This window comes from Microdochium trichocladiopsis, assembly GCF_020744255.1.
Source record: "Microdochium trichocladiopsis strain MPI-CAGE-CH-0230 chromosome Unknown B0I36scaffold_1, whole genome shotgun sequence".
Classification (NCBI taxonomy): domain Eukaryota; kingdom Fungi; phylum Ascomycota; class Sordariomycetes; order Xylariales; family Microdochiaceae; genus Microdochium; species Microdochium trichocladiopsis.
Window position 1 is genome coordinate 3,574,773 of NW_025763544.1, and position 24,191 is coordinate 3,598,963.

Consider the following 24,191-nt stretch of genomic DNA (forward strand, 5'->3'; position numbering starts at 1 on the left):
TCCCAGACTTTGAGTGTCCCGAGGTCCCCCCTCAGGGATGCCTCAGCACTTGGCAGATCAAACACTTCCAAAGTCTCCAAGGTTGGTGTGAGCCCTGGAGTGCTTTACACGTGTTTGCACGCAGCCATGCTATGGATATGTCTTGGTTCGGGTTTTGTCCCTTGATGATACCCCTGATACCTCTAACTTGAATTCCATATGATACGGGCAAGCGGATGAGCAGCCAGTCCTCCATGGCTTACTGGAGGACATCCAAACATGACCTCCTTTCTCAAGGAGACCGTGGTACCAATGAGCAACGGTGACTTGCCTGTGCCCTCCTGTGCTGCGTGCATGGAGGTGATGCGTACTGCGTGTGAGACCCTGACCTGGCGAGCCTGGCTTCGTGAGAGTCCCCTTTTGTATGCTGCTGGGCCTGATTGGCGCGCGGACCCAAGGTTTCCGAGACAGGACCAGTCCCAACACCAATTCTGGGGTAAGCAACGACGCTCATTGGCTGCTTTCCACAGCTCTCCTCCATTCCCAGAGCTCGAGAGACTTGCTCTCTGGCCTTTCCAGACATCTCGTCTTGCACTTGTCAAGAGCTCAATTGCAGCACGAGCGTCGCGTTACTTCCAATTTCCAATATTCACTCGGTCCTCCAGACCCCCCAGGTTCCAATTGCACCAGCTCCCGCTGCTTCGCTGGCAGCACTCCGGCACCCACTCGAGTCCCCGAGGTCTGGTGCACCAGGATCATCCCCGTCATGGCGTCCGTCCGGCAGCGGAGGGGCAACCCAGCAGATCTCCCGCCTCGGCGCGCAGTCGTCGAGGAGCTGTCCACGTCCGAGGACGAGGCCGACACGGCCAACGAGACCCTCGCCCAGACCAAGACCAACGTCGACAACAAGAATGTCCAGCCCAAGAACAAGAAGAAGACAGTCGCCCAGGCCGAGGATGACGAGGACTCGTACAGCCCCTGGCTGGACATTCTACGCGTGCTGTCGTTCCTCTTCCTCGCCTCGTGCGGCCTCAGCTACCTCGTCTCCGGCGGCGAGACCTTCTTCTGGGGCATGAAGAACCCGCCAAAGTACCTCCAGAAACAATACTGGGCCGCGCAATGGGTACGTTCTCCCCCCCCCCAATCACTTCGCTATCTCTCTCTGTCAAGATCACAAAACCGCTGACACAACAGTCTCCCATCCACCAGGCCGGCCCGACATACCTCACCCTCGAAGAGCTAGCGCAGTACAACGGCAAAGACGAGACCAAGCCCCTCTACATCGCCATCAACGGCACAATCTTTGACGTCAGCTCGAACCGCCGCACCTACGGGCCGGGCGGGTCGTACCAGTACTTTGCGGGCACCGACGCCGCGCGGTCCTTTGTGACGGGCTGCTTCGCCACCGACCAGACGGCCGACATGCGCGGCGTCGAGGACATGTTCCTGCCCCTCGATGACCCGGAGGTCGACAGGCACTGGACCCCGTCGCAGCTCGTGGAGCTCAAGAAGCAGGAGCTCGAGGAGGCCCGGAAGCGCGTGCACGACGGCCTCGCCCACTGGGTCGGGTTCTTCGAGAACAGCCCCCGCTACCACAAGGTCGGCTACGTCAAGCGGCCCAAGAACTGGCTCGACAAGGAGCCCCTCAAGCCCTTGTGCGAGGCGGCAGCAAAGGGCCGCAGGAAGAGGACGATTCCTGGGACCGAGTAGAGTACAAAAGGAAAAAGAAAACGTGTAAAAATAAGTTATGAGGGAAGGACAGGATGCATTGTTTTGGTTCCAAGTCAGGCGGCGTGAGGGATGAACACTTCTATTTTCTGCGGAGGACCACCAGGCAAAGGCCTTTCTAGAGGGTTGCATGGATTGGGAATAACACGTTTCTTGGACGAAAGCTAGAGCCAGCCATGCAGTGACAGACACAGGGCGATATCGTCAGCAAGGCACCTCAGTGAACACAGTGACAAGTTCAGCTCCCCAGGGTGCTATCAAGCAGCGAGGGCGTAAAGACACTGATACGCTCACCTGTCAGAGAAGCAACAAACAGCAAATTGTCACATCAAACTTCATTTTGGCACTTTATCTTGGCATCAGCACTACGAAACACTATGCAATAGTCACTAGCTGGCATCATCACGAGGCTTGGAAGAGAAGAAGTATTTCAGAGTCCACGACCGGGTATAAATTAACTCTCTCTCAACTAAGGATATCCAAAAAATAACGAAGAAAAAAAAATACTGAAGAAGAAAGTAGAATGTCGACAAAGGCATAATTACATTGTATACAATGTCTTCGATGCATCTACCGTTTAAATAACCCCCCTTTCATCCCCGCCCCGGTTGATGGTTGAACCGGAACCTCGACACGCACGAGGCGGAGATGGGTTATAAAAAAGAGATCCCCAAGCCCATTAGAAGCCCCACCGCCCATAACTCCTGGTATGATATAAAACATGATGCCCTTTTTTGTTTTGTTCGTGTGACAAATCCCAGAGATGTATGATGAAAAGATCCAGGAAGGGAAAGATGCTTATAGCACGAGGAAGGCGGCGACGAGGGACAGCAGACCCATAGACGCGGAGACGGCGACGACGTTGCCAGCAGCAGGGGCAATGGTGGGAGTGACAACACCGGCAGAGCCACCAACGGGAGTGCCAGCATCGGAGCCGCTGCCGGTACCAGATCCAGATCCGGTTCCAGAACCAGAGCCGGAGCCAGAACCGGAGCCAGATCCAGAACCAGAGCCGGATCCAGTACCAGATCCAGTACCGTTGCCAGCGCCGGAGCCAGCGCCAGGAGTGCCACCGGGACCGTAGTTGGCAGGAGCAGCCTTAGCAAGAGCCTTGTAACCGGCCAGGCTACGAGTAGAGTTGGCAGCAGTGCTGTGGAAGAGGTTAGTCCGAGGATCATGTGAATATTCGTTGTTTGGAAAGGTATAGAAACTCACTTCTCGTTGATGACCATGCTCATGCCGTTCTGGCAGTGCTTGGCTTGCGAGCAGTAGAGCCACATAGGCTTGGTGTCCTTGATGGCGATGGTGTATGTGGGGATGACACCGGCGGACATGCTGGCAGCGACGGCCTGGTATCCAGAGAAGATGCCAGCGATGGAGGAGTTGTGCTCGTTGATGGGGGTGCAAGGGTTGTCAAAGTTGGACTGGACGACACTGTGGTTGCCAGCGCGGAACTGGAACTGGATCATGTCGCCGGCGTTGGCCTTGATGTTGTCGGGCGTGAAGATGATTTCACCCTTGGTGCCAGCGACGGAAACAACGTGGACCATGGCGGGACTCTGGGCGAGAGCAGTGCTGGCGAAGGCAGCGACGAGGAGAGTGGTGAACTGCATCTTGACTGATTTTGCTTTTTGTGACGTTCTTTAAAAACTTCTTTTTCTTCGTTTTCTTTGGATAAAGAGAGAGGGCGTGATGATGAAGACTGAGAATAAAGTCGACAAGAATGAATGGTCTTGTTGAAGCTGTTGGAAAGGCGACTAGCGCTCTGGGTAGGACTAGCCTGTTAGAAGATTAAAGACGGCAAAGAAAGAACCGAAAGAGGAAATGGACGTGGACAACGAGTATGAGGACTGAGGAAGGAAGAGGAGAAGAAACATGTTCACCACAGAGGGGCAGCCATGGCTCATCATATACCCAGGGCCGTTGCCGTGGACATGAGAGCTTCAAGGAGCTGGGCGGCTCCTCGGGGACCCCTGCTCTACCGGCCGGGCCCCCGGTCAGGATGGGGACGGCCGAAGGGGCTTCCGGCAGGGGTCGTCCTCCCAGGCCGGCGAGGGCAGCGCTGAAACACGTTTTGGCTGCCAGAGACTGGCCGCATGTTTGGAAACGAAGCCAGAGTCGTCTCAAGCCCGCAGCAGCTACATGGCGCTGGCTCCTCGTTGCCGGGTTTGCCATGCTAAGTCCAGGCATCCCTCAACGGCTCCGCACCTGGTCATCTCCCATGCCTGGGACTTTGCTGGAATCCCTGGCTTGGCGGTCCATGACCCAGTATACCATGCTGAGAAGGCCCCGTGCCCAGCTATATCAGGCGTCGTCTAAGCCGGGGATTCGAGAAATTGCAGCACCACAGCACCAGGAGTGTAGTCCGCGTGTGAGCCCGTATTATCGTTCTGGCACGTTGCGCTCAACTTCAGGATCCCATCATCATCATAATGCGCCACGGGTTTCTGCTGCAAGGACGAATAAAACTGAGCCTAACGCTTGCACATATGGTGATTTCTCTGACTCGGCAGCACCTCTAGGACCAAACAGAGACAATATTCAACACAGCCACAGGTGAGCGCCGCCCCCTCGGCTGTGGCCTACATCTGGGTTGAGTCAGGGGCCAGTAGTGTCACCGGACGATCCGTATGCCGGCCTCTTGCAAGCTTGGCTTATACAAAGCCAAGTGCCGGAGGGGCGGTGCCGATTCTCAGAGGTGCTGATCAAGGCTGGAGAATGGCCATGTGCCAGCTGGGCAGCTACCGGTGTGGGCCGTGCTGAAGAAGACTCTAGAGCTGTACGCGTAGCCAGGTCGGCGGCAGCGCTACCGAAGCATTACGCAGCCTCGGCCGTGGCCTATGTATGGGCGGTGCTCTTTGCACGGCGAGGCTGGATGGATGCTGGAGTTCTGGTTGACTGCAATGGGAAAGTGGAAAGTGGAAAGTGGAAAGTGGAAAGTGGGAAGTGGGAAGTGCTGGCGCTGGGCCAGGGGAAATGGCGTGTTGTGCTGGGGGGGTTGCTGGAGGCTGAGGAGCCCCAAGAGCGCCCCCAGCCGCAGTGATGCTTCAGGACCAGGCGTGTGCGACGCCTGCAAAACCACTCCGGTTTCACCCCTGGGCCACCCTCCCCTTGACCCAGTGCCCCTGCAACAACACGACAAAGTCCTTTCTGGCTGCAACGTAGCCACTGACAGAGCGTCGGCGTCGTCGTCGCGTCGCCACGGCTCTCACACAAAGGAGCCTCGCTAAAGTGCGTGCATGCAATACTTCAGATTTCATCGCATTCTCCGGGCCACTTTGAAACCCGGAGGCAGCCCACTCGACAGCACCACCGCTTGACATGTTTCCGAGCGCACGCCGGGGTCTGAGATGTTGGGCATGCGGTTTCGATCGGACGTTTCCTGGGGAGCGAGTCACGTAGGCCGAACCTGTGGCCAGCCTGCCGTGTTTCGGACATTGCGAGAAACATGTGGCAGATCCAACCCCAGATCTCCCAACGGTCGTCCAACACAGTCATCTGAAGTGTTGTTCTTTTTTGTCATCGGGCACAGACCACGCCTCATACCATGAGAGTGACAATGGCCCATCTCCATACAACTGCTGTCTGCATTCGGGCGCTGTTCGAGCACACTTCTCGGCCAGTCTTTGTCCCGAATAACGACCCATATGTGTGCCCATCCAGCTATTCAGCTCTTCCTCTCCTCCCCTGATTATGTTCTACAGTTCATCATGGACTGCCATTCGACTCCATGAATGTGAGGGCACAGCGACGAGTTTGTCATGGCAGCCTTATGATTCGAGGTCGTCACAACCTGAAGCACTCGATTGCTTACATCGTCCCAAGGCGATACGCGACAGACTGATGGCCAATTTGGCTTCTCGGGAGGTTGCGAGTGTGCTGAGAAAAGTGACAGCTTTGCCCAACAGCCAACCGCTCTGAGTGTCAACCATGAATAGCTAGCGCTATAGTCATCCCGCTTGCTGTGACATGGTAAGACCTGGCACAGCTGTGAATGAGATAACCAGGCTCCGCTGGTCCTCTTCGCTAGTTGTACAGTGATTGAGGTATCACACTCTGTGTCTGAACAAAGGCAGCAGAATACGATCGCGCTCTACAAGTCCAGCAGGACTTGAGGCGCAATCTTCTCCAAGTCCTCAACCTATATCCAAAGTAAAAGAAGATGAAGTCATCGTCAGCAGGGCCCATATCTTCTCACTCAACATCAAGAATGCAGAGGAAACTCGTCGCAAGGAGTGCAGACAGGACTAACCTCTACGAACCCGGCCTCCTTCTCGACCGCGGCCCGGGCAATGGTCTCCCGCACAAAGATATCCATGTACTTTGCTGCCGCGGCATTTGCGTCTTTGGATATCCGCGTGCCGTTCTTCTCAAAGAACTCGTGCATGATGCGCGTCAGGAGGTCTGGCGGGATCGACTTGGGCGCGTCTTCATCGTCCTCCTCGCCACCATCATCGTCGTCCCCGCCCCCGTCGACGTCCATGCGCTGCCGCTTATGGCTGTTGCTGCTCTGCTTTCCAGACTGCTTCCCGGTGCTGCTCCGGCGTCTGGCTATCGAAGCCGTGTCCTCCTCCGCGAACGGGTCGTCATCATCGTCCTCGTCAAACTCATCGGCATCTGGTTCCGAGCCCGACGCCGCGTCAGAGTCTGGCTGCTGGAGACGGCTCCGGGACCGCACAGGCTGTTTCCCTTTTGCTGTGCTGGATTTTGCTCTGCTTGTGGCTGATGACGCCGCCGATTTCGCGTTTGCCCGTGGTGGCATGGTTATGATTATGTGTGTTTGTTTCTGGCTCGTGGCTGAGCGAATTCTATTGGAGCAGAACGCTGGAAAAGACCGACGTCCCACAATGCGACGCGTCCAAATGGGATGTTCCTCTCAAAAGGTGCCCGCCTGTGATCCAAATTGTCTGGTTGGTTACGTAGTCAAGCTGTTGTTGTTGATGTACTTGACCAGTATTTTGTGGAGAAGCCTCTCGCGGTCCCTGGCGTAGGTAACCTTGGAAGCCTTGCCTCGAGATGTTTGAGTGCAACGACAGCAGGCACAAATGCGGATTTTCGAATGGTGCCCGGCCACAACGCCAAATAGCAAGCGAGTTGACCACAGTCAGAGAGACAGAATATCTATGTCGGCTGCATGGTAAGGCATGTAGGCAATCGTGTATGCCCTGCACAAACATACCCAGGTGAGGCATGAAAACTAACTGTGGTCTGCCAGTGGCGGGCAGGTGGCCCAGTGGAGGCCGTTTTCTTAGGTACAATTTCACAGGAGCTTTCCCCGGAAAAGCTCGTTGCGCAATCAAATCGCGCATGCCAATCGCGTCAGGCAACAAAATGCGCGTAGTTCATCAATGAGCACAAAAACCACATGCACAGAAGGTTGAATGAGATGGAGGTATCGGACGCAGAAAAAGTACATCAAGGGAACTGCCTGGGATCTAAATTACAGCGGAAAAGGCGGGCTGGCCACCAGCCCATACCGCAAATGACGAGCTGTTCCAGAACGCCACGATCGTGTGCCTGTAACAAAGTTCGGCTGCGACTTTTGCGTGCGCACGCCTTTTACCACCCCTGACCATATCTTACTGAGCCGTGCATCACATCGCCACGCCTCCCAAGTCTATTGAGGGATGAGGGTATATGAGGAGTTCGCGTGGTTGAGCTGTTTAGCCCGAGCCACCCTTGAAGGCCTTGCCGAAGAGGATGACCTGGAGCTGATCGTAGATCGACAGGACACCCGCACCGGCGACACCACGGAGGATGTTGGCACCAGCACCCTTGAAGAGGGACTTGACACCCTCCTTGGCAACGATCTGGCGGGCAGCATCGAGAGTACCGTTGTACTTGACGGCCTCACCAGAGGTCATCATCATGCGACGACGGATGGTGTCAAGAGGGTACGAGGCGATACCGGCACCGGTGGTGACGCACCAACCGAGAGCGAAAGAGGCAAGGAAGTTGTTCTGGAGGGAGCCAGTGAGGAGGACGGGCTTGATGGAGTCGTACATGCCGAAGTACAGACCACGGTAGACGACGATACCAGCGACGGAGGGCATGAAGCCACGGTAGAGACCGGCAACACCGTCGGAGGCGAGGGTCTTCTTGTAGACGTCAATCAGACCGTTGAACTGACGGTCGCCACCCTTCTTGGCGTTCTTGGCGTCGTTGGCCAGACGGGTACGGGCGTAGTCAAGGGAGTAGACGAAGAGGAGGGAGGTGGCACCAGCAGCCTGTAAACCCGTTAGTCACTTTCAATCGGTAGCGCATGTGAGATCAACCGAGACTTACACCACCGGAGGCCAAGTTACCGGCCATCCACCACCAGTATCCGTCACGGTCCTTCTTGAAACCGAACATCTGCTTGAACTTGTCACGGAAAGCGAAGTTCAGAGCCTGGGTGGGGAAGTAACGGATGACGTTGGCAGTGTTACCACGCCACAGGGACATGACACCCTCGTCAGCGGCGGTACGGCGGAAGCAGTCAGCAATGCCGTCGTACTTGCGGTCGAGACGACCGGACTTGAGCATCTCATCCTGTTGTCGTTGTCAGTACACTGGGCATGTGATTGGGTGGACATGAATGGCCGGGGCAATGACATACCTGGTTCTGAATCAGGAGCTTGATACGCTCAATGGGGGCAGCGGCGGTCTTCGAGACGGCGGCAGAGACACCACCCACTGTTGTACTTGTTAGCATTCATTCATGTACCGAGTAGCCGTCGTCGCGGAGTGCCCCGCAGTTGCGGTGCGGGAGGCATGCAAATGATGCTCCCTCAGGTATTGAGGCTTGACATACTCAGGAAGTCGGCCATGAAGGGCTGCGAGAACGGAATCATGTTAGCTCTCTGGTATCATGGTTGTTATGTGGTGATGGTGGCATGAGAAAATCCTGATAAGCCCCCCGCGACAACGAAGCCACACAGAACAACCATTGCCAACATTGCGCAAGAGGTCGTCTCCAACGCGAACGTGTCGGCGGAAACTCCCAATTGATGCCATGATTGCTTGCGTAGTGATGCTGGCTGCGATGCCATGGCTTGTCGCTGCGCGAGGCGGTCACGGATGGACGAGGGAATTTCGTGCGTCGGCGGCGGCGAGGTTCGACGGCGCGCGCAGCCGGGAGAGAGCAGACTTACCGGCATGCCCAGAACCTTGGGTTGTTCCGTAGCCATTTTGACTGATGGTTCCGTAGATGCACTTGATCTTTGGAAAGGAAGGGGTGAGTGGAGATGAGGAAGGGAAAGGGAAGAAGGGGAAGACGGCTGCGTGAAGCCAGCGGGTTATAAAAAAAATTGCCTTGGGAGCCGGCCAGCAGCCAAGGCCAGCTCTCCCCCCGAGCCAGGCGTCCAACCAGTGCAGTCGCCCAATTGTTCCGGGGCCCGCCGCTAGCCTGAAAATCTGAAAGGCACACCTCCCCAATCTCACCCAAGTGCCAGCCATCGTGGTTGCCCCGATACCAGGTCACGTGCTGGGTGGGCCGCTGATAGTCTCTCTGTGGACAGCCGCGGCCGCACGCCAGCAAGAAAACGGCGCATGTCCAGGGCCCCATCGCCGTGCTTCCACTCGGCCGGCGGCTACGGGCGCGCGGGCTATTCCCATCGCAGGCCGCCCCTCGTGAGACCGGCGGCAATTACCACACCCAGCCTGGCCCCCTGCGCAAGGCCTGCGGACGTTTTCGGGACGGCTAAGGGGAAGGCGGTGCCCAGGGTGTGTTGCTGCAAGGTCGCCAAAAGCCTGCGCTACGTCTTCAGATGGCGATCCCCGTCCCCTAACCAAGGCACTTGGTGTTTGACAAGGCCTATCCTGCAGCGAGCCTGGCGACGCAACCGTCAGCGGCATCGCCGTCCTCCTCACTTCGACCCTGCTACCAGACTACATCCTACCATGTAAGCTCTCCTGATCGAGTCACACTGGCCATGCGATGCACCGGCAGGAATCTGTCCGCGGTGGCAAGAAGCTGCTCCTCGCTGCCATGGGCCCAGACCCAGAAAACCTGCGATGCACATGCCAGACGTCCGTACCTGTACCTGTACATATGAGGCACAACCACACAGTCCGCAGTACTGTACTCTCCACAGGCTGCTCCTCCAGGCCGAGATTTGCTTGCTGGGGAGCGAGAGAAAACCCACACATTTCGCCCCTCTGCGTGGGCGGTCCCTGGGAAACAGCGAAGAAACCACGCAGCTCGTGCTGCTGCTGCAACTGTATTGCACCCCGCCCTCCTCCCGCCTCGCCCACACTGCTGCAAACCTTGGACGTCTTGATCCGCCTTGACCTTCCGAGCAACAGCACGGCTCGGGGCCGTGCCGTGTCATTCAGGGGCCTGCATGTGCCAGAGAGGCTACTGTGGGCAGAAAGTTAGCCTTCTGTGGTCGCCATGCGCTCCCGCTTGTGCAGGCAGGACCCCACGCCGAGTCCCTGGACTGCCGCTCCTGGTTGACCAATTGGCAATTGGCGAATCTGTCCAGACCCTCGACACTTATCGGCTCGAGATGTGGGGCTCACGGGGCCGCCGCCTCTGATCTCGGCTCTGCGAGCCCGACGGCTTTGGTTGGAGTCGCTTTTACGATTCAGACTCTGCATTACTGCGAAAAGGGGGCATTCCACCGACATATTCGTCGTGGCCATCTATGAGCATGGGGAGAGGGAATCATCCTCATGATGTTACATTTCCTTGACAATGACAACCAATATCCTGCCGTCGCTCACGTTTCCGCCATGAGATGTCACCTCCGCGCCTGAGAAAATGCAGACTTGAAATTTTGGTTGCTGGCATCGACTTCTCAATTAGCAGACCACAAGATCGGGCTCATAAGCATTCATCCTTCAATACAGCCACGTTTTTTCGCCTGTCCAAAGGCCGTTACATCGATTTACGTGCAGGCAGACACGTTTTAATTGCGCTTTCCTCGTGTCTCGTTGATAATCGGCGGTGCAGCCTTTTAATGATTCCCCAGTTCCTCCTATTCATCGTGAGCCACCCGGTTGCATGGTCCGCATCCGTATATCACGCTCGTGGACGTCACCCCGCAGCTCTAGAGGTCAGGCTGCTCGGCAGCATCCGGGGCTGGGCTCTGCCCACCATGATTTCGCCTGGTCCAGACCGGGCTATTGAGTTGAGGATGTAACTATCAGATTATACCAATCAACAAAATTTGAAAGAAATCCCCCACGAAGTCGACCATGCCATCCCACTTCGTGCTCTGGTGGTTGCTAACTTGTGCTCATTACTTGATTGCACGTGTCCATGCGGAGCAAGATAGTCCGGACAACGATCCCGAAAGGCAGAGTCTTGTTTCGATGCTTTTGGACCTGTCCGGAGTCACCGTTGATGGCACAGGGTTTTTTTTTTTCTCTTTTTTTTTTTTTTTTTTTTTTTTTTTTGGGAAGGTATTCCTAAAGCTACAGGCGCCCGACTTATATTCGACGAATGCCTGACAGGCGTTCAGTATTTTTACACCTCGCGATGTTGTCTTTCCGGGCTCTTTTGGCGTACTCCATCCTCGAGGTTGTTCAGAAACGAAACTCACCTCTGGGTGGGCAGTGCAACTCATTCTTCTGAAGTGGGACCTGTGCCTGAAGGCTGTGAACACCATTGCCGGCACACGAGCAAAACAGATGTTGGATAGCTCTTCCCACTTGTAAGTGCTGTACTGTAGGAATCGTATACCACAACATGCTTCTCTGGACAGAGGACGATGAGAAACACCGGATCAGCTTGCTATTAGCCATGTTGAGGAAGGAATGACTGGGAGAGACCACTGCTATAGCAAACTCCTAGCTACAACAACCAGGACAGCCTCAGACTCGTGGTGTTGATGAAACCCCGAGGGTAGCAAGTCAAAGTCAGAGCGCTTGCCATTCAGACTGGAGTTGTCACATAGTGCCTGCTTAGTTATAGCAGTCCAGAATGCGTATTGATTACCCATCCATCCATTGGTCATGCAAATTCACCATCGTCATACGAGCATCGTCCCAACTAGTGTGATTCGTTCGCGAAACGACCAGGGTCTTATATTCTTCTAACCCTATCTGAATGCGTGATGACTCTTCTTTTGGAGTCGTGAAACCGTGAACCAGTCCCAAATGGTACGCCGTAGATCAAATGCCCCCGACACCTGAGAGTCCCTTCCAGGATCCCTCCATAGTCAGCCGACCGTTTCTGCCGATCGACGTTTTATTTCATTTTTTTGCTTTCGTTATGAGATCGTTATGGGACACATTTACTCGGCAGCGGTAACAGCACGAGCTATAATTATTGTTAGCACAAGTCTCGCGGGGACGCTCGGCGGTCCTGGGGTTCTTGTCGACGTACTGTAGATCTTCATCTTGCTGTGTGTAACGACGGGCTTGATCTGGCCCTTCTCCTCGAGGTCCTTGAGGCACCGGCGAGCGAGGGAGCCGTTGATCTTCATGCGGTCAACGAGGGTGGCGACGGTGACGAGGCGGTAGGACTGGACATCCTTGTAGAGCTTCTCAGAGGTGGTCTTGTCGAGCATGACAGCATGCTGGGCCTTGTCCTTGACTATTCGTTGATGGTCGAGTTAGTCTCTGGTTGTGCGGTGGTGGCGAAGTCGGTTCCCTTCAAAACACATCTTGGCGCTCGCAACAAAAGTCCTCCTCCATTGCCGTGGCCGAAGGAAACGTTTCGTCCGAACAGGATGTCTCTCGCATCGTCGCATCGGGTTCCGACATTCGACTTTGTGTTTGGAAAGCATATCAGGACTTACCCTTGCCCTTGGACCACCTAGTGAGTTGCGCGTTAGCATGCTAAAATTGAGGATGGGTACATTGTTGCAGTCTGGCGTGCTGGACCTACTTCTTCTTCTGCTTCTTAGCACCGGTCGACGCGGGAGCCATGTTGACTATGTTCGTATGACGACGAGATAGTCAAAGGGGGGGATTCGTTGGGTGGATGATGGTCGAGGTTGAAGGTTGCAAAGGTCGGCCAGCCAGACTCAGTCCCAATCCATCACCACTTCCCAGAGGGGCCCACCGAGAGCGCACGGCGCATTTTATTTTTTTGTGCAGCCGAAAAATGGAGGCAAGCGACCTCCGTGGTCCGAGCGCCCCTCCACCTAAAGAAAAGTGGATTTTTCGCCCACACGCAGGCCTGTAGTGGGCGGTGGTGCAGCGACGCCCGCGCTTGCAGCCAGCACCCGTCAAACCCCGTCAAATTTCTCGAGTTCTTTTGAAAGACTCCTTGTTGTTGTCCCTTGCCCATTTCTCTCACGACACGCCAATCCTCGTCCTCGTCAATCACCGACAGACATACTAACCACAGTCAAAATGACCAAGCACGCTGCTTCCGGTAAGCACTCGCTCAGTGCCAAGTATGGCTGCAGCATAGCGTCACGTCGACGTTGCTGCTAGACTTCGACATGAGCGCTGACCATTGTGATGTGCAAACTTCAGGCATTGCCTCCTCCCGGCGCAAGTCGCGGAAGGCTCACTTCTCGGCGCCTTCCAGCATCCGCCGCAACATCATGAGCGCTCCTCTCTCCAAGGAGCTTCGTGAGAAGTACAACGTAAGCCGCCAGCCTTCCATCGCTTTGACAATATTCCCTCCAACGAGCCTCTCCTAACATGCTTCGCCCATCCACAGGTCCGCAGCATCCCCATCCGCAAGGACGACGAGGTCACCATTGTCCGTGGCTCCAACAAAGGCCGTGAGGGCAAGGTCACCTCTGTGTACCGTCTCAAGTACGTCATCCACGTCGAGCGTGTCACCCGCGACAAGGCTTCCGGCCAGAGCGTCCCCCTGGGCATCCACCCCAGCAAGGTCGTCGTCACCAAGCTCAAGCTCGACAAGGACCGTGAGAACATCCTTGAGCGCATCAAGGCCGGCCGCGAGCTCCGCGCCAAGACCCAGAAGAAATAAGTGCACTCATCTCACTCTGGATGACACGGCACTTTGAATTTTTCTTTCCGCGGCAACAACAAAACATCGACCTCCTTTGATATCCTTCCGTGGTTCCCTTGCGTCGATATACCAATTACACCATACGACGGGTCAATTGACTGCCCACTGCGGATACCAAGCAACAACAACCAATATATGCTGTCGGTACCAAAGGACGAGTGGACGGGACTGCTCTGATGGTTGACGAGTATACCCGGTCCCCTCATTCCAACAACACAAGGATAAAGAGGAGTTTCGGTACAACACTTTTCTTGGCGTCATATCACGAGGGACACGAAACGAAAAAAGCATACCGGAGAGCCCTTCTGTGGGAAAAGGCTCAGGATGTCCGGTCTCTGGGACTTCATCAGTGGCATGGGATTTTTTGCGTCCGGATTTCTTTCATAGACGCCCGAGTCTCTCTGACCGACACGACTCGACCAACAAAAAAGAGAAAAAAGTTTCATGCACACAATGGCCGTCTTTTCACCTTGAACCTCCTTTGCGGGTGGGAAAAGGTGAAGAGTTACGTTCCATGGGAGGTTCTTCCCGAAGTCTCACTGGCCTGTCTCGTGTCTTCTAGACAGACGAGCAAGCCAATTGCAGTTCCCCCTGTGCCTGTGACTTGACATGTTTCTACCCCATCCCATCATCCCTCCCGAGGTCTCTGCACCAGTCTGATCCCATATCCTCTTGCATTTCCCAACAGACCCGCCAGTAAATCTCCGCGTCAACCACTTAGTCCCATGGTTTTCGAGGTAAACGAATGGCGCAGAGCAAAGCGGCGAGGGTGCACTTATGAATCACCGCTCCTTCGCTCTCGCCTGCAGACTTTCAACCCAAGGCGTCTTGTGACGTTTGTCTGGGATTGGGAGTTTGATGGTGAGGCACATTCTGCAATTCGTCCTGGTGCATGTTTGATGAGCCGCTCAAAATGTGACACCACAGGATTTAGCATTGGGTGTCATTGTGGTGTTAGAACAAATCTAGATATGTTTGAGCTACAAATAGACTTTCTATCAACTCTGCTGCGCCTGATCTCCACGTACAGTATCGATGTGCTAGAAGTGTCTATGCGAACTCGTCGGTTACAACCACCGAAAGACATCATTTCGTGAACACTCGCCAGAATCCACAACATTCCTGGCCGCGTAATACATGCGGGCCGTCCCAATTACAAGATAATGAATTCGCAAGGCCGCGATAACTTTGCTCATGCGTCCACTGATACACTGGTAATACTTGCCAAAATTGTGAGATCAACGACAACAGGCCCTATCTCATCAAGAACCCCAGCCTGTTGATTCACGTCGGGACACGTGATCATGAGGGCGCGAACCGTGGAGGCCTTTAAAGGCAATGGATCAGATGGCACTGGATTGTACACTGTTTGGAGGACAGTTCTCCCCAGTTCTCTCAAATGCCGAATCAGGAATCTCGGACTCCACGGGCTTGTCACCAGACGAGGAGGGACCAAGAGGACTGACGTTTGGGACAGAAGGCATGAGAGATGCAGAAGCATGGCCAGAGTATTGCGGAAGGTATCCCTTAGCTGTAGCTGATGTGATGGTGCCGGGAGTCACATTGCCCCCTGTTGAGCCATTGCGCATCATGCTGTGCCACAAGTCATTAGTCGATCGATTACTACTCGAAACTATCAGTGTCAGCGGAATCTGAGAACGTTCAGCGTGTCATGATCGCTAACCTTGGTCGGTCCAGGACATGCTGGCTATGTCGTGGCGGGAGTGAGGTCGCCTGACTGTCGCTCGTGCTTGTCCGGAGAGCCCGAAGCTTCATGGCATCCTCCCCGGATCTGCTCGTCATGTCCGCAGGAGCAACAATGGGGATGGCATGGCTTAGCTTCCGATTCGCCCTGTGGCGAGATGTAGCGGGAGCATCAGCAAACAGCTGGGAAACGACGGGCACTGTATTTTCGCTTCGCGCCTCTTGAGTTCCTTTTGTACCGTTTGCCGCCTTGAACTCGCCATTGAAAGTTGTGTTGGCGAGGGAGCTGAACTTGACTGGAGAAGGTGGGTAGAAATCCTTTCCGTCGAACTTGGGCAATCCCATGCCTTTGGTTTGACCATTGCCCCAGTAAACCTCGCGGGCACGTTTCTCATCCGGCGTCAGTTCACGCGGATAATTGTACTCGGAGTAGAACGACCGCTCGCTAGGTTTTGCCGAAGTGTGACTGACGCTGCCCACAAGGTAAGGATGGGCCTGTGATAGTTGGTGATCAGGCTCAACGCGGTGTTGTTGTAGCTGTGCTGGTATCTCAGCATACGGCAAGCCCACATCGGGCGAGAATGGCTGGGCCAAAGCTGCATCGCTTGGAAGTGTAGCACTCATTACATCCAATGCATCTGAGGAAGACCTCTGGTCATCGCCCATCCTGATGGAGTTCATGCCACGCACGTGGCCGGATTTGAGTCTATCAAACCTGTGGCTGAGAAGGTCCGCAGATTTGGGCTGACGAAGAAGGTATTTGTTGTCAGCATCGATGGAACTGAATGAGCCGGCATGTGGCTCACTGCCAGACATGCGCACGCTGCGTGAACCCTGGTGTCTCTGGGACATTTGCGAATCATCACCCGTGATAGAAAAGCTCGGCTCAGGCTCTGAAGTTTGCTTCGGATAGTTGATTGCCTCGAACTCTTCCTGAAGCTTCAAGTTCTGCTCAAATTGCGCGATACTGCGGCGGATCTTGCGAGCCTGCTCTTGGGTCCCCTGCTCATCAATCTGATGCTTATTGTACGCGAGTTGATCTTCGTAGTACTTCAAGGACGAGTGCAACGACTCAAGCTGGCGCCTTGTCACGGAGCTGGGCTTGATTGAGCTTAGCGGAGGTGTTGCTATAGGCCGGGTGGGAAGCGTCTGGTGGGTAGCGTTGTTGCCAACGTTTGCGGGCTGCCCATCAGATGGTACGACATAAGGGCCAGCTGGGGTCGGAATGGGCGGAGCAGAAGCTGTGTGAGCCATGTGTACAAAGCCTGGCGGAAGGAATGGGTGACGACCCAGGCCTGGACCAGGGACATACGGGCTCGGCATGAAGCCAGGAAAGGGGGTCCGCGGGTAGACAAGTTGTCCTTGATATACAAATGGTCTTCCAGCTTCACGGTTCTCGGTTGGCAAGACCAGAATGGGTGGCGGGCGGTCCTTCCTGACGCTTCTGTCACCGTCATTCAAGCCGTCTTGACTAGCCACATCGCTGGTACTGTCAAGGCGTCTTGTACCCTGAGACGGCATGGCTTGTGTTGCCGAATGGCCGGCCAAGTTCGGCATGGACACATTGCCATATGCCATGGGAAAGCCGTTTGCGAGATGGTAGAGAGGCACAGGGCTTGGCATAGGAGCCATCATCTGCGGGAAAAGAAATTGTCCGTACATGCTGGGGGCTACCATCACGGGGTGAGCCGCGCCATTGATGCTTTGTTTGTGATTTGGAATACTTTGTCCAGATTGGTCACCGCACTCGGCAGTGGAAGATTCTTTGTCCCATTTCGCGGTTGGAGAGGTCGACGGTCGGGTGTTCGGTACAATACGGCCCCCTGCTGTGACACGGACGTGCGAAGGCGACACGACTGCTTTGTAGAACCTTTTGAAGCCTTCGGACTGCTGAGCAACAAGCCCGGCTGGGGCTGAGATGGGACCGCCGACCGTGAGGTCTGATCCAGCACGGCCACGATATTGCCATCCAGATGAGTCATTTGTTATGTGCGTGGACTTCTTGCCCTTGAAAAGAATCTGCTCGTCACTATCCGTGGACGTCGCCGTGTCTTCTTTTGTGCTGCGTGAGCGACGGCTGTAGCTGGCAAAGGAGTTGTTGAGCAAACTTGCTACAAGGGAGATTCCGACTGTCAGCCAAAAGCACGAGGGGTGAATGTGCCTATTATACTGGTCGTAGGACTCATGGCACCACCGATATGCTTACCGAACTCGGGGTTTCTTGCAATCTTCCCGACGGCACTCTCTGACGTGGCACGAGTTGCGGAGTCACGAAGCTCTAAGAGCTCCGCGCTCGTGTATTTGTGGGATGCCATGGAGACTTTGAGATAGGCGAAGAGGTAGGCGTGGCGTTGAGCTTCTTGGTCGAACCAGGAAATGAGGGTCGGGAAAGCTGGACCCCGGACAGGATCATCGGCCAGGAAGGCGCAAACCACACAGAGTGCGATAGACAGCTGTACAGATCTTCTTGATCGGTGAGTAAGCTTTTGTGCTTCAAGTTGAGAGTTCAAGAAGGCGGGAGCAGAGAGAAGCTGAAAAGGTATGGAGGCGGAGGTGCAATGTGTCTCATTGACCACAGTGATGTGTCTACACTTGCAATGGAATTTGAGGTGATGCCTGATGGCAAGGACCAAGGGGCCCGTGAGCGGAGCGTCGTCCAACTGGGAGTGTCGAAGCTGCTTGTAGAGACGCTTACGAGCTGCCCTGAGTGTCGATGGCATGGCCGGGGGAGTAGCGGCGAAGCTATGCCATGGGTAGGGTTGAAGTGGGTGATGGTGGTTGAGGTTGAGGACGGAAAAGAAGGATTGGGCAGGACGGGTCTAGGGCTTCTCAGGCTTACCAGGAGACGTGGCGTTGAGCAACAGCAGCGAAGACCAAAACAGTAGGCATATAGGATCGCCGTGTGAGTGGTGGACGCCGGTGGTGGTGAGGTCAAGCTGAGAGAGGAGTGGCTGGTGTTGTGGTTGCTCACGGGGGAAGAGGGCGGAGGGTGACGGAGAGCAGTGAGATGCAGGTCGAGAGTAGCAACCTCGCGAGAAGCGGAGCGTGCAAGACTTGAGCCAACCTAGATGAGGTGCTGACAGTCTGCTGGCGCGAGGCAGGAGAGCATTTACATCTGATGGCAAGGAAGGTGCTGCTGGCAGCTGGGGACTGGGAAGGCACGGTCCGGAGGGCGCGAGGTTGCTGCAACAGCTGCAGCTAGCATCGGCCAAGACAAAGACAAGGACAATCTCCCAGCATGTAGCAGCATTTGGGCAGATCGGGAGTGAAGCTGGCTCTACGAATTCTGTCCTGACACTGGTGGATGAGTGGTGCCTCGGGCATCGTCACACAGAACGAGATGATAACCACGGCAACGAGTACACGCCAGCCTCTCAGCGCCGGTTGAGGACCGCTCGCCACGGCTCACATGGCAGCGAGGGCTTCTCTGGGACAAGCAGAGCGGTCGTGGTTGACATAGTGCCAGATCTGACCTTCTGGAGTTGTGGCCTGGCGAGGTGTGAATGATGGTGCATACGATAAGTCGTGCTCCAAGCATTTTATAAGCGCAGGGCAACAAGCTTTGCTTGTGAGCATGTTGGTTATGGGAAGAAGTGAAAACATGGCGGCGTAGTGTAAGTACCTAGCGCATCCATGGACGCCTTGAGACATTGATACAACCATCTCGCCCCCTCGAACCGCTGAGCTCATAACGATGCAGGAGTAAATGCGCCCACGGCTGCCATCTATAGATCGACCTGGTGTTGCTGCAGGTACCTGGCTCAGTTTCACACCCACTCGCCATGTGCCATTGAGAGAGTCCCTGGAAACCTGCCCACTTGGGCAGCCACGGGTGCAGTGATAGGCTGTCCTGGAGCCTGTCCCCAGGCCCCCCCGGCCAAGTTCCCCGCACCCGGAGCACCACCCTCAGAACGTAACTAAGTCCGCCCCGGAGGGGCTCCACGGGTTTCCAATTGTATTGTGCGTTTCCATTCCCTCTTAGTCTCTGGTCCGCCAGCCCCAGATAGAAGACGCACGGATTGGCTTCTGAGTGACGTGGACTATTTACCCTAGGGTAGTGCCGAGCCGCCTCGAGTCCTGAACCTCGGGACAACCCAAAGGAAGCCACTTGCATCCTCGTCCATGTGGTAGCTTGTCCGTAGACGATTACCTAGACCATAGACTTTCCTCTCCAACAAAGACAGAATTGCTCACCTCCCACCCACTGCAGCCTCGCAAGCCTTGAAATATTACCTCAACACTGACTGACCACACTAGAGCTCCACCCAGAGACTCTTGATACTTCGTAGTTGGCTCGTAAGCTACCAGGACCTCTGAGACTGGAGCAGATACTGACACATGAACACCAGAAACACCGAAGGCAACGTTAACACCTCTTTCTGTCCCCCCCAACAATCCCAGAGACGACCGTTCAAGTCTTCAAAAAATGGCCCCCCTCACCCCCCACTGGCACCGCCCTTCGCACCCGGACGTGCAGGAAGTCATCATCCTCGACGACAAGGAGTTCACCACAAAGAGCATCTCGCGGGTCGACCTCCCGCCCTTCGGCCTCCTGGCCAAGATGTCCTACCCGCCATGCACAGAGGCCGACGCGCCGTCGTACGCCAGCGTCCAGAGCGGCAAGGACAAGCACTTCCTGCTCAACAGCGATCTCATGTACATCAACCACTCGTGCGAGCCTAGCCTGGTGCGTGCGTTCGTGTGTGTTCCGATGTCACCGGGATGACCTCTGTTTCCCTCCTCATCATCAGAACCGCTTGCTAGTGGGCCAAGCCCGTGCGTGGACTGACAACCGCCGTATCCGTCCACCTCCACTAGATCTTTGACACGGGCAACTCAAACATCATTGCCGGGCCGAACGGCCTCAAGAAAGGCGAGGAACTCACCGTAAGTCCTCTCTCCACACAATTAATACCACGCATAGTACCTACTCAGTCATCTTGCATGCCGTCATGTTGCCCTGCCACCCGCCTCCTTTATCAAATCACCCTCTTTCTTCACGGCGCCGTGCCCTACCTTTGGCTTCACCTTGTCTGACAATTGGGAGCAAACACCCCCGCCGCCGCCCAGTTCTTCTACCCCTCCACAGAATGGCACATGGCCCAGCCCTTCGACTGCCTGTGCGGCAAGCCGACCTGCCGCGGCCGGATCAGCGGGGCCAAGGACATGAAGCCCGCCCAGCTCGACGGGCTCTGGCTCAACGGGCACATCCGTGAGCTGCTCGAGGAGCAGCAGCAGCAGCAGCAGCAGCAGGCGCAGCCAGCAACAACAACAACTACGACGACGACGAGCAACGGGGTGGTCGTCAGCGAGGACGACGAGACGGCCACCGCCCTCCGCGAGGCCCTGAGCCACGCGGAAAAGGGCGCCGACGCTGCTCGCAGGGCTCTCGACGCTTACATGGCAGCCAGCGTCTCGGCCAAGAGTGCCCTGTCCTCCTCCGGGGCGACGCGGCGCGGGCCGACGTCGCGCGAGCTGAGCGGCGAGATGGGGGGTGATACGAAGCGCGGCGCTGCTGTTGCTGTCTGAGGAAGGAAAGGAAGGGGTTTGTTTTGAGAAAATGGAGGAGCTGGAGAAGTAAGTAGGTGGGTGGAGTTGGCAGAGAGGTGGTGGAGGGGTTGCGTGGATATGTTTTCCATGGATTTGGTCTTTTCTGTTTTGTTTTGGTTTTGTGTGTACTCTGGTTGCGCAGGCCGTCCTAGGATCGACCGAGATCACTGGTCGTCTCTCTGTTGTGTATGCGAACTGTCATATGCGTGGTCCAACACCTCGCGCTTGGTTTGTTATCGATGGCCTTGTCAACCACGGCTTGCTGCTTGACAGACTCTGTTTCGTGCACGAATAAAGAAGAGATATTTATTGGCTGTTTAAAATGTTCGCAGGTGCTCTACTAGCCTCTATATGCACGACAAAAATGCGTCCATTAATGAGCTTCCAAACGCACCGTCAAATACAACACAAAAAACGCCGTGCTGAAAACATTACGGACCCCCAACGCTCTATCTGCTTTCAAGGCTGGGGATCATCCTTCCAGCGATGGGTCCACCCACTCTTTGCACCAGTCTCAGTGTCCCGTCCGACTCCCTCGGCATACTTGCTCTCCTCTTCCTCCCACTTCAGTCTCTCAACTCGGGACCGGGCCATGAAGGCCTTGGTGAACTTCCACGCCTCCGTATCGGCAAGATTCCACGCTTCAATGGCGTTCCTGATACGGATCTCGTTCTTGTCCTTGGTCTTCCTCATCGCGCGAGCCTTCATCAGAAGCTGTAGCTCTCGTTCATCATCGGTCTCAACGTCTTCCGCCGCGGACGCGGACGCAGGCCCCAGAGGGGCTGCGGGTGTCGCCCCTTCCTTGTCATCGGCTCTCTTCTCCGCCTTGGGCTTCTCCTCAGATTTCGCCTTGGGAGTGCTGGCCGTTTCCTGAGCAGCCTCGGTGCCTATATGGAGATCAAAGCCAAACCACCACTCCAAGTCGCGTGGTGTCTCACGCTCGACAGTCAGCCAAATGGAGCTGTAGCGAGTCTGCTTACCTGCCACGGCTTCCTTGAATCTGAGCAGTCGGGCAGAGCTTGACACCTTCTTGCTGAACAAGTCCTTAGACACCGTCTCGAGCCAGAGATCTCGCGGCGATTCCTCTCTTATCCATGTGAGGTTCAAATAAGCACGCTGGCTGTTCAGTGATTGCAGTGTATATGGGTGTGGCACCGTTCCAATGGTGAAGAGGTCAGTTGTGTTGCGATAGGTTGCGGGGGTTGTGATCTTGACAGGCTTCTTGGGAGAACACGGGGTGCATTTCGGCAGGTTTGGCGGGCAAGAATCGGGCATTGGGGTTGTGGGACAGGTTGACAACGACTTCGCCAGGTCTGACGCCGCCTCGACCATTCTCGTAGTGTGTCGAGGCAGGGGCTTCAAGACCGCGATGCCCTTTTTGAAGCTCCGTTGCCATGAATTGTGCAGATGGGCGTTAATAAGACGGTTCAGGCTCTTGAGACCGCTTGCATGATCCGACGCGAGCTCTGCGGCAACCTTGTCATACTTCTGCTCGACAGTCCTGCTGTCGTAGTATGCCACGGCCGCAGGCTGCTTATCTACCTGGAAGTCTGCGGCCTCAACGGCGGCAATAACGTCCTTGACGCCCTTCGTCTTCTTGCTCCGTAACGCCTTGGTCAGCACCTCGGTGACCTGGGCCTTCGGACCCACGAAAAGACGGCTGCTGAGGCCTTCCCATCGAGTCAGCTTGGGAAAATCTCCTCTCCGCATAAAAGATAATAGGGGATCGTGCGAGTCGCCCATCGGGAACAGCCTGTAGTGTGCCAGAATGCCGCCCCGCATGTTCTCCCAGGCCAGCCACCTCATGAGGTCCTTCTTGAATGTCGACTCGACGTCTAAGCGCTGGACCTCGTCATACAGAGGGTTCTTGGTGGCTTCCGCGTCACTCAGGATGACCGGGCGGAAGCCCTGTGACCACCAAGCGCGTCTCCATGTCAGGAGCAGCTCACTCTCCGCCTCCTTGGTCTTGGCATCACGCTGGATGCTCGTATCGTAGTAGCAGTAGATGGCTGGGCGTTCCTGCAGGGGCGGGAGGAGCGATCGGTTCTCATCGAGAGTGATGGATGAGGAGAAAGCGCTCAGCCAGTTCCAATTCGAGTACCAGGACACTCCGTCGTAAGTAGAGTTCTTCTGGACGGGCGGGGCGTGGGCCGGTGGTCGGAACGGCGCGAGGAGACCAGAGGAGAGCGAATTAGGCAGACTCGGAAGCTTCGGTATGCTTGGCAGAGATAGCTTGTGATCGGCGAGAGTCTTGGACAAGCTTGGTGTCGCTGGTATCGAGCCTGGGAGTGTGAAGAAGAGGGAGAAGAGGGCGAAGACGCCGATTGCGATAAGCAACGGAGCCAGCCTCCGGGGAGACAGCCGAGGCATTGGGGCGAAGCGATCGAATCGTCTATCAGAATCGGGTGGTGCTTGCTGGACAAGGAGGTCGGAGCGTGTGTCAAAGTACGAATGATGCCAGATCAGACACACTCTGAAGCCGAAAAGATGGCAAGACGGGGCTGATTAGGAGAGAGGTCCACGAGCACGAAATTGGTTATCGGTCGCTTGAAGGAAGGTATGAGAGAGCGAATGGCGAAGGTAGAAGAGGATTAGGCAATATGCTGGGATCGACCGATCCTTAGATGGGACTACTGGTCATGGCGAACGCAAGGGAGGTGAACAGTGTTGAATCTTTGGTGTTTTCGGACATCACCAAAAGCAGTTGCAAGCACCAGCCCGGCGTACCCGCAGAAACGCCCTGGCATTTGTAGGGGGCTTGAGCTGCCACGCCAGGGCTGAGGGTCCTGCCCGACAGCCCCTGACAGCCAGGAGGCAATGCAGGGGCAGCTTTCACATGCCCTGTGTGATTGGCTCTCTATTAGTAGTAGGGACTCGACTTCTCCTCAATCAATTCCCAAGCAGCATGTCCTGCCTAAACAGCGTCCACAGAGCTCGTACGCAGCAGTTTTGTTTATAGCCTCTCAAAGACCACTTTCAGGTGGGAGGCGTGCTCATGGGTGTGCTGTTCCGAAAACTGTCTTTGGCGAATGCAAGTCAGCAAGCATTCCGTCAGCAATGAGGTTTCTTGAAAGGTGCTGCCCAACCAACGTCTCGGGCCACTGTATGAGAAATGCCTAGAATGTACTTGATCGATGTGAAAAATAGATTAGAGACCCGTGATGAAGCTTGTTCTCGAATCAGTTTTTAGAAGTTGGCTTTTCGTCACAGAATGTGGGCTGGGCCGGCCAGTTCTTGCACGGCAGAGGAGCATACGGGCAGCAGCCTGCAACGAAGGCCCACCGAGGTGGGATGATCTCTTGGTGGTGAC

At 55.5% G+C, this 24,191-nt stretch overlaps 10 protein-coding genes across 10 annotated transcripts; 4 read left to right on the forward strand and 6 right to left on the reverse strand.

Moving 5' to 3' along the window:
- The first annotated feature begins 452 nt into the window (after nt 1-452).
- On the forward strand, nt 453-2,159 carry B0I36DRAFT_260107 (uncharacterized protein). The gene is made up of 2 exons (XM_046151115.1): nt 453-1,102; nt 1,189-2,159. Exons 1-2 carry the CDS (start codon nt 746-748, stop codon nt 1,687-1,689), a joined length of 858 nt encoding a protein of 285 aa, XP_046018764.1. The 5' UTR covers nt 453-745; the 3' UTR covers nt 1,690-2,159.
- B0I36DRAFT_311301 (uncharacterized protein) lies at nt 2,134-3,554 on the reverse strand. Its single transcript, XM_046152355.1, has 2 exons — nt 2,923-3,554; nt 2,134-2,857 (listed from the first exon to the last, which is right to left on the reverse strand). Exons 1-2 carry the CDS (start codon nt 3,318-3,320, stop codon nt 2,506-2,508), a joined length of 750 nt encoding a protein of 249 aa, XP_046018765.1. The 5' UTR covers nt 3,321-3,554; the 3' UTR covers nt 2,134-2,505.
- On the forward strand, nt 3,555-4,634 carry B0I36DRAFT_311305 (uncharacterized protein). The gene has a single exon (XM_046152356.1). It carries the CDS (start codon nt 3,710-3,712, stop codon nt 4,265-4,267), a length of 558 nt encoding a protein of 185 aa, XP_046018766.1. The 5' UTR covers nt 3,555-3,709; the 3' UTR covers nt 4,268-4,634.
- Nucleotides 4,635-5,800: 1,166 nt separating this feature from the next.
- On the reverse strand, nt 5,801-6,469 carry B0I36DRAFT_344409 (CENP-S associating centromere protein X-domain-containing protein; the record flags this gene model as incomplete). Its single annotated transcript, XM_046156256.1, has 2 exons — nt 5,801-5,848; nt 5,960-6,469. 2 exons carry the CDS (start codon nt 6,467-6,469, stop codon nt 5,801-5,803), a joined length of 558 nt encoding a protein of 185 aa, XP_046018767.1.
- Nucleotides 6,470-7,370: 901 nt separating this feature from the next.
- B0I36DRAFT_234309 (mitochondrial carrier domain-containing protein) lies at nt 7,371-8,876 on the reverse strand (the record flags this gene model as incomplete). The annotated part of the gene is made up of 5 exons (XM_046149296.1): nt 7,371-7,934; nt 7,993-8,238; nt 8,306-8,382; nt 8,501-8,522; nt 8,841-8,876. The coding sequence occupies 5 exons, from the start codon at nt 8,874-8,876 to the stop codon at nt 7,371-7,373; spliced, it is 945 nt and encodes a 314-aa protein (XP_046018768.1).
- A 3,051-nt stretch (nt 8,877-11,927) lies between these two features.
- Nucleotides 11,928-12,564, reverse strand: B0I36DRAFT_357980 (ribosomal protein S25; the record flags this gene model as incomplete). The annotated part of the gene is made up of 4 exons (XM_046157884.1): nt 11,928-11,953; nt 12,020-12,229; nt 12,435-12,451; nt 12,524-12,564. 4 exons carry the CDS (start codon nt 12,562-12,564, stop codon nt 11,928-11,930), a joined length of 294 nt encoding a protein of 97 aa, XP_046018769.1.
- A 429-nt stretch (nt 12,565-12,993) lies between these two features.
- On the forward strand, nt 12,994-13,585 carry B0I36DRAFT_357981 (putative ribosomal protein L26; the record flags this gene model as incomplete). Its single annotated transcript, XM_046157885.1, has 3 exons — nt 12,994-13,015; nt 13,120-13,232; nt 13,310-13,585. The coding sequence occupies 3 exons, from the start codon at nt 12,994-12,996 to the stop codon at nt 13,583-13,585; spliced, it is 411 nt and encodes a 136-aa protein (XP_046018770.1).
- Nucleotides 13,586-14,924: 1,339 nt separating this feature from the next.
- Nucleotides 14,925-17,646, reverse strand: B0I36DRAFT_379633 (uncharacterized protein; the record flags this gene model as incomplete). The annotated part of the gene is made up of 3 exons (XM_046160777.1): nt 14,925-15,250; nt 15,312-17,442; nt 17,538-17,646. 3 exons carry the CDS (start codon nt 17,644-17,646, stop codon nt 14,971-14,973), a joined length of 2,520 nt encoding a protein of 839 aa, XP_046018771.1. The 3' UTR covers nt 14,925-14,970.
- A 1,668-nt stretch (nt 17,647-19,314) lies between these two features.
- Nucleotides 19,315-21,164, forward strand: B0I36DRAFT_379634 (uncharacterized protein). Its single transcript, XM_046160778.1, has 4 exons — nt 19,315-19,627; nt 19,681-20,018; nt 20,150-20,218; nt 20,402-21,164. The coding sequence occupies exons 2-4, from the start codon at nt 19,758-19,760 to the stop codon at nt 20,858-20,860; spliced, it is 789 nt and encodes a 262-aa protein (XP_046018772.1). The 5' UTR covers nt 19,315-19,627; nt 19,681-19,757; the 3' UTR covers nt 20,861-21,164.
- Nucleotides 21,165-23,596, reverse strand: B0I36DRAFT_311323 (uncharacterized protein). The gene has a single exon (XM_046152357.1). It carries the CDS (start codon nt 23,249-23,251, stop codon nt 21,341-21,343), a length of 1,911 nt encoding a protein of 636 aa, XP_046018773.1. The 5' UTR covers nt 23,252-23,596; the 3' UTR covers nt 21,165-21,340.
- Nucleotides 23,597-24,191: the final 595 nt, after the last annotated feature.

What these genes read in the sequence shown, in the direction of transcription:
- B0I36DRAFT_260107 (XM_046151115.1), top strand. Translation starts at nt 746, where the DNA reads ATGGCGTCCGTCCGGCAGCGGAGGGGCAACCCAGCAGATCTCCCGCCT. An exon ending in AATACTGGGCCGCGCAATGG is followed by an intron (nt 1,103 to 1,188) that starts GTACGTTCTCCC and finishes CCCATCCACCAG; the next exon opens with GCCGGCCCGACATACCTCAC.
- B0I36DRAFT_311301 (XM_046152355.1), bottom strand. Translation starts at nt 3,320, where the DNA reads ATGCAGTTCACCACTCTCCTCGTCGCTGCCTTCGCCAGCACTGCTCTC. An exon ending in AGCATGGTCATCAACGAGAA is followed by an intron (nt 2,858 to 2,922) that starts GTGAGTTTCTAT and finishes CCTCTTCCACAG; the next exon opens with CACTGCTGCCAACTCTACTC.
- B0I36DRAFT_311305 (XM_046152356.1), top strand. Translation starts at nt 3,710, where the DNA reads ATGGGGACGGCCGAAGGGGCTTCCGGCAGGGGTCGTCCTCCCAGGCCG.
- B0I36DRAFT_379634 (XM_046160778.1), top strand. Translation starts at nt 19,758, where the DNA reads ATGGCCCCCCTCACCCCCCACTGGCACCGCCCTTCGCACCCGGACGTG. An exon ending in ACTCGTGCGAGCCTAGCCTG is followed by an intron (nt 20,019 to 20,149) that starts GTGCGTGCGTTC and finishes CACCTCCACTAG; the next exon opens with ATCTTTGACACGGGCAACTC. An exon ending in AGAAAGGCGAGGAACTCACC is followed by an intron (nt 20,219 to 20,401) that starts GTAAGTCCTCTC and finishes GCCGCCGCCCAG; the next exon opens with TTCTTCTACCCCTCCACAGA.
- B0I36DRAFT_311323 (XM_046152357.1), bottom strand. Translation starts at nt 23,251, where the DNA reads ATGCCTCGGCTGTCTCCCCGGAGGCTGGCTCCGTTGCTTATCGCAATC.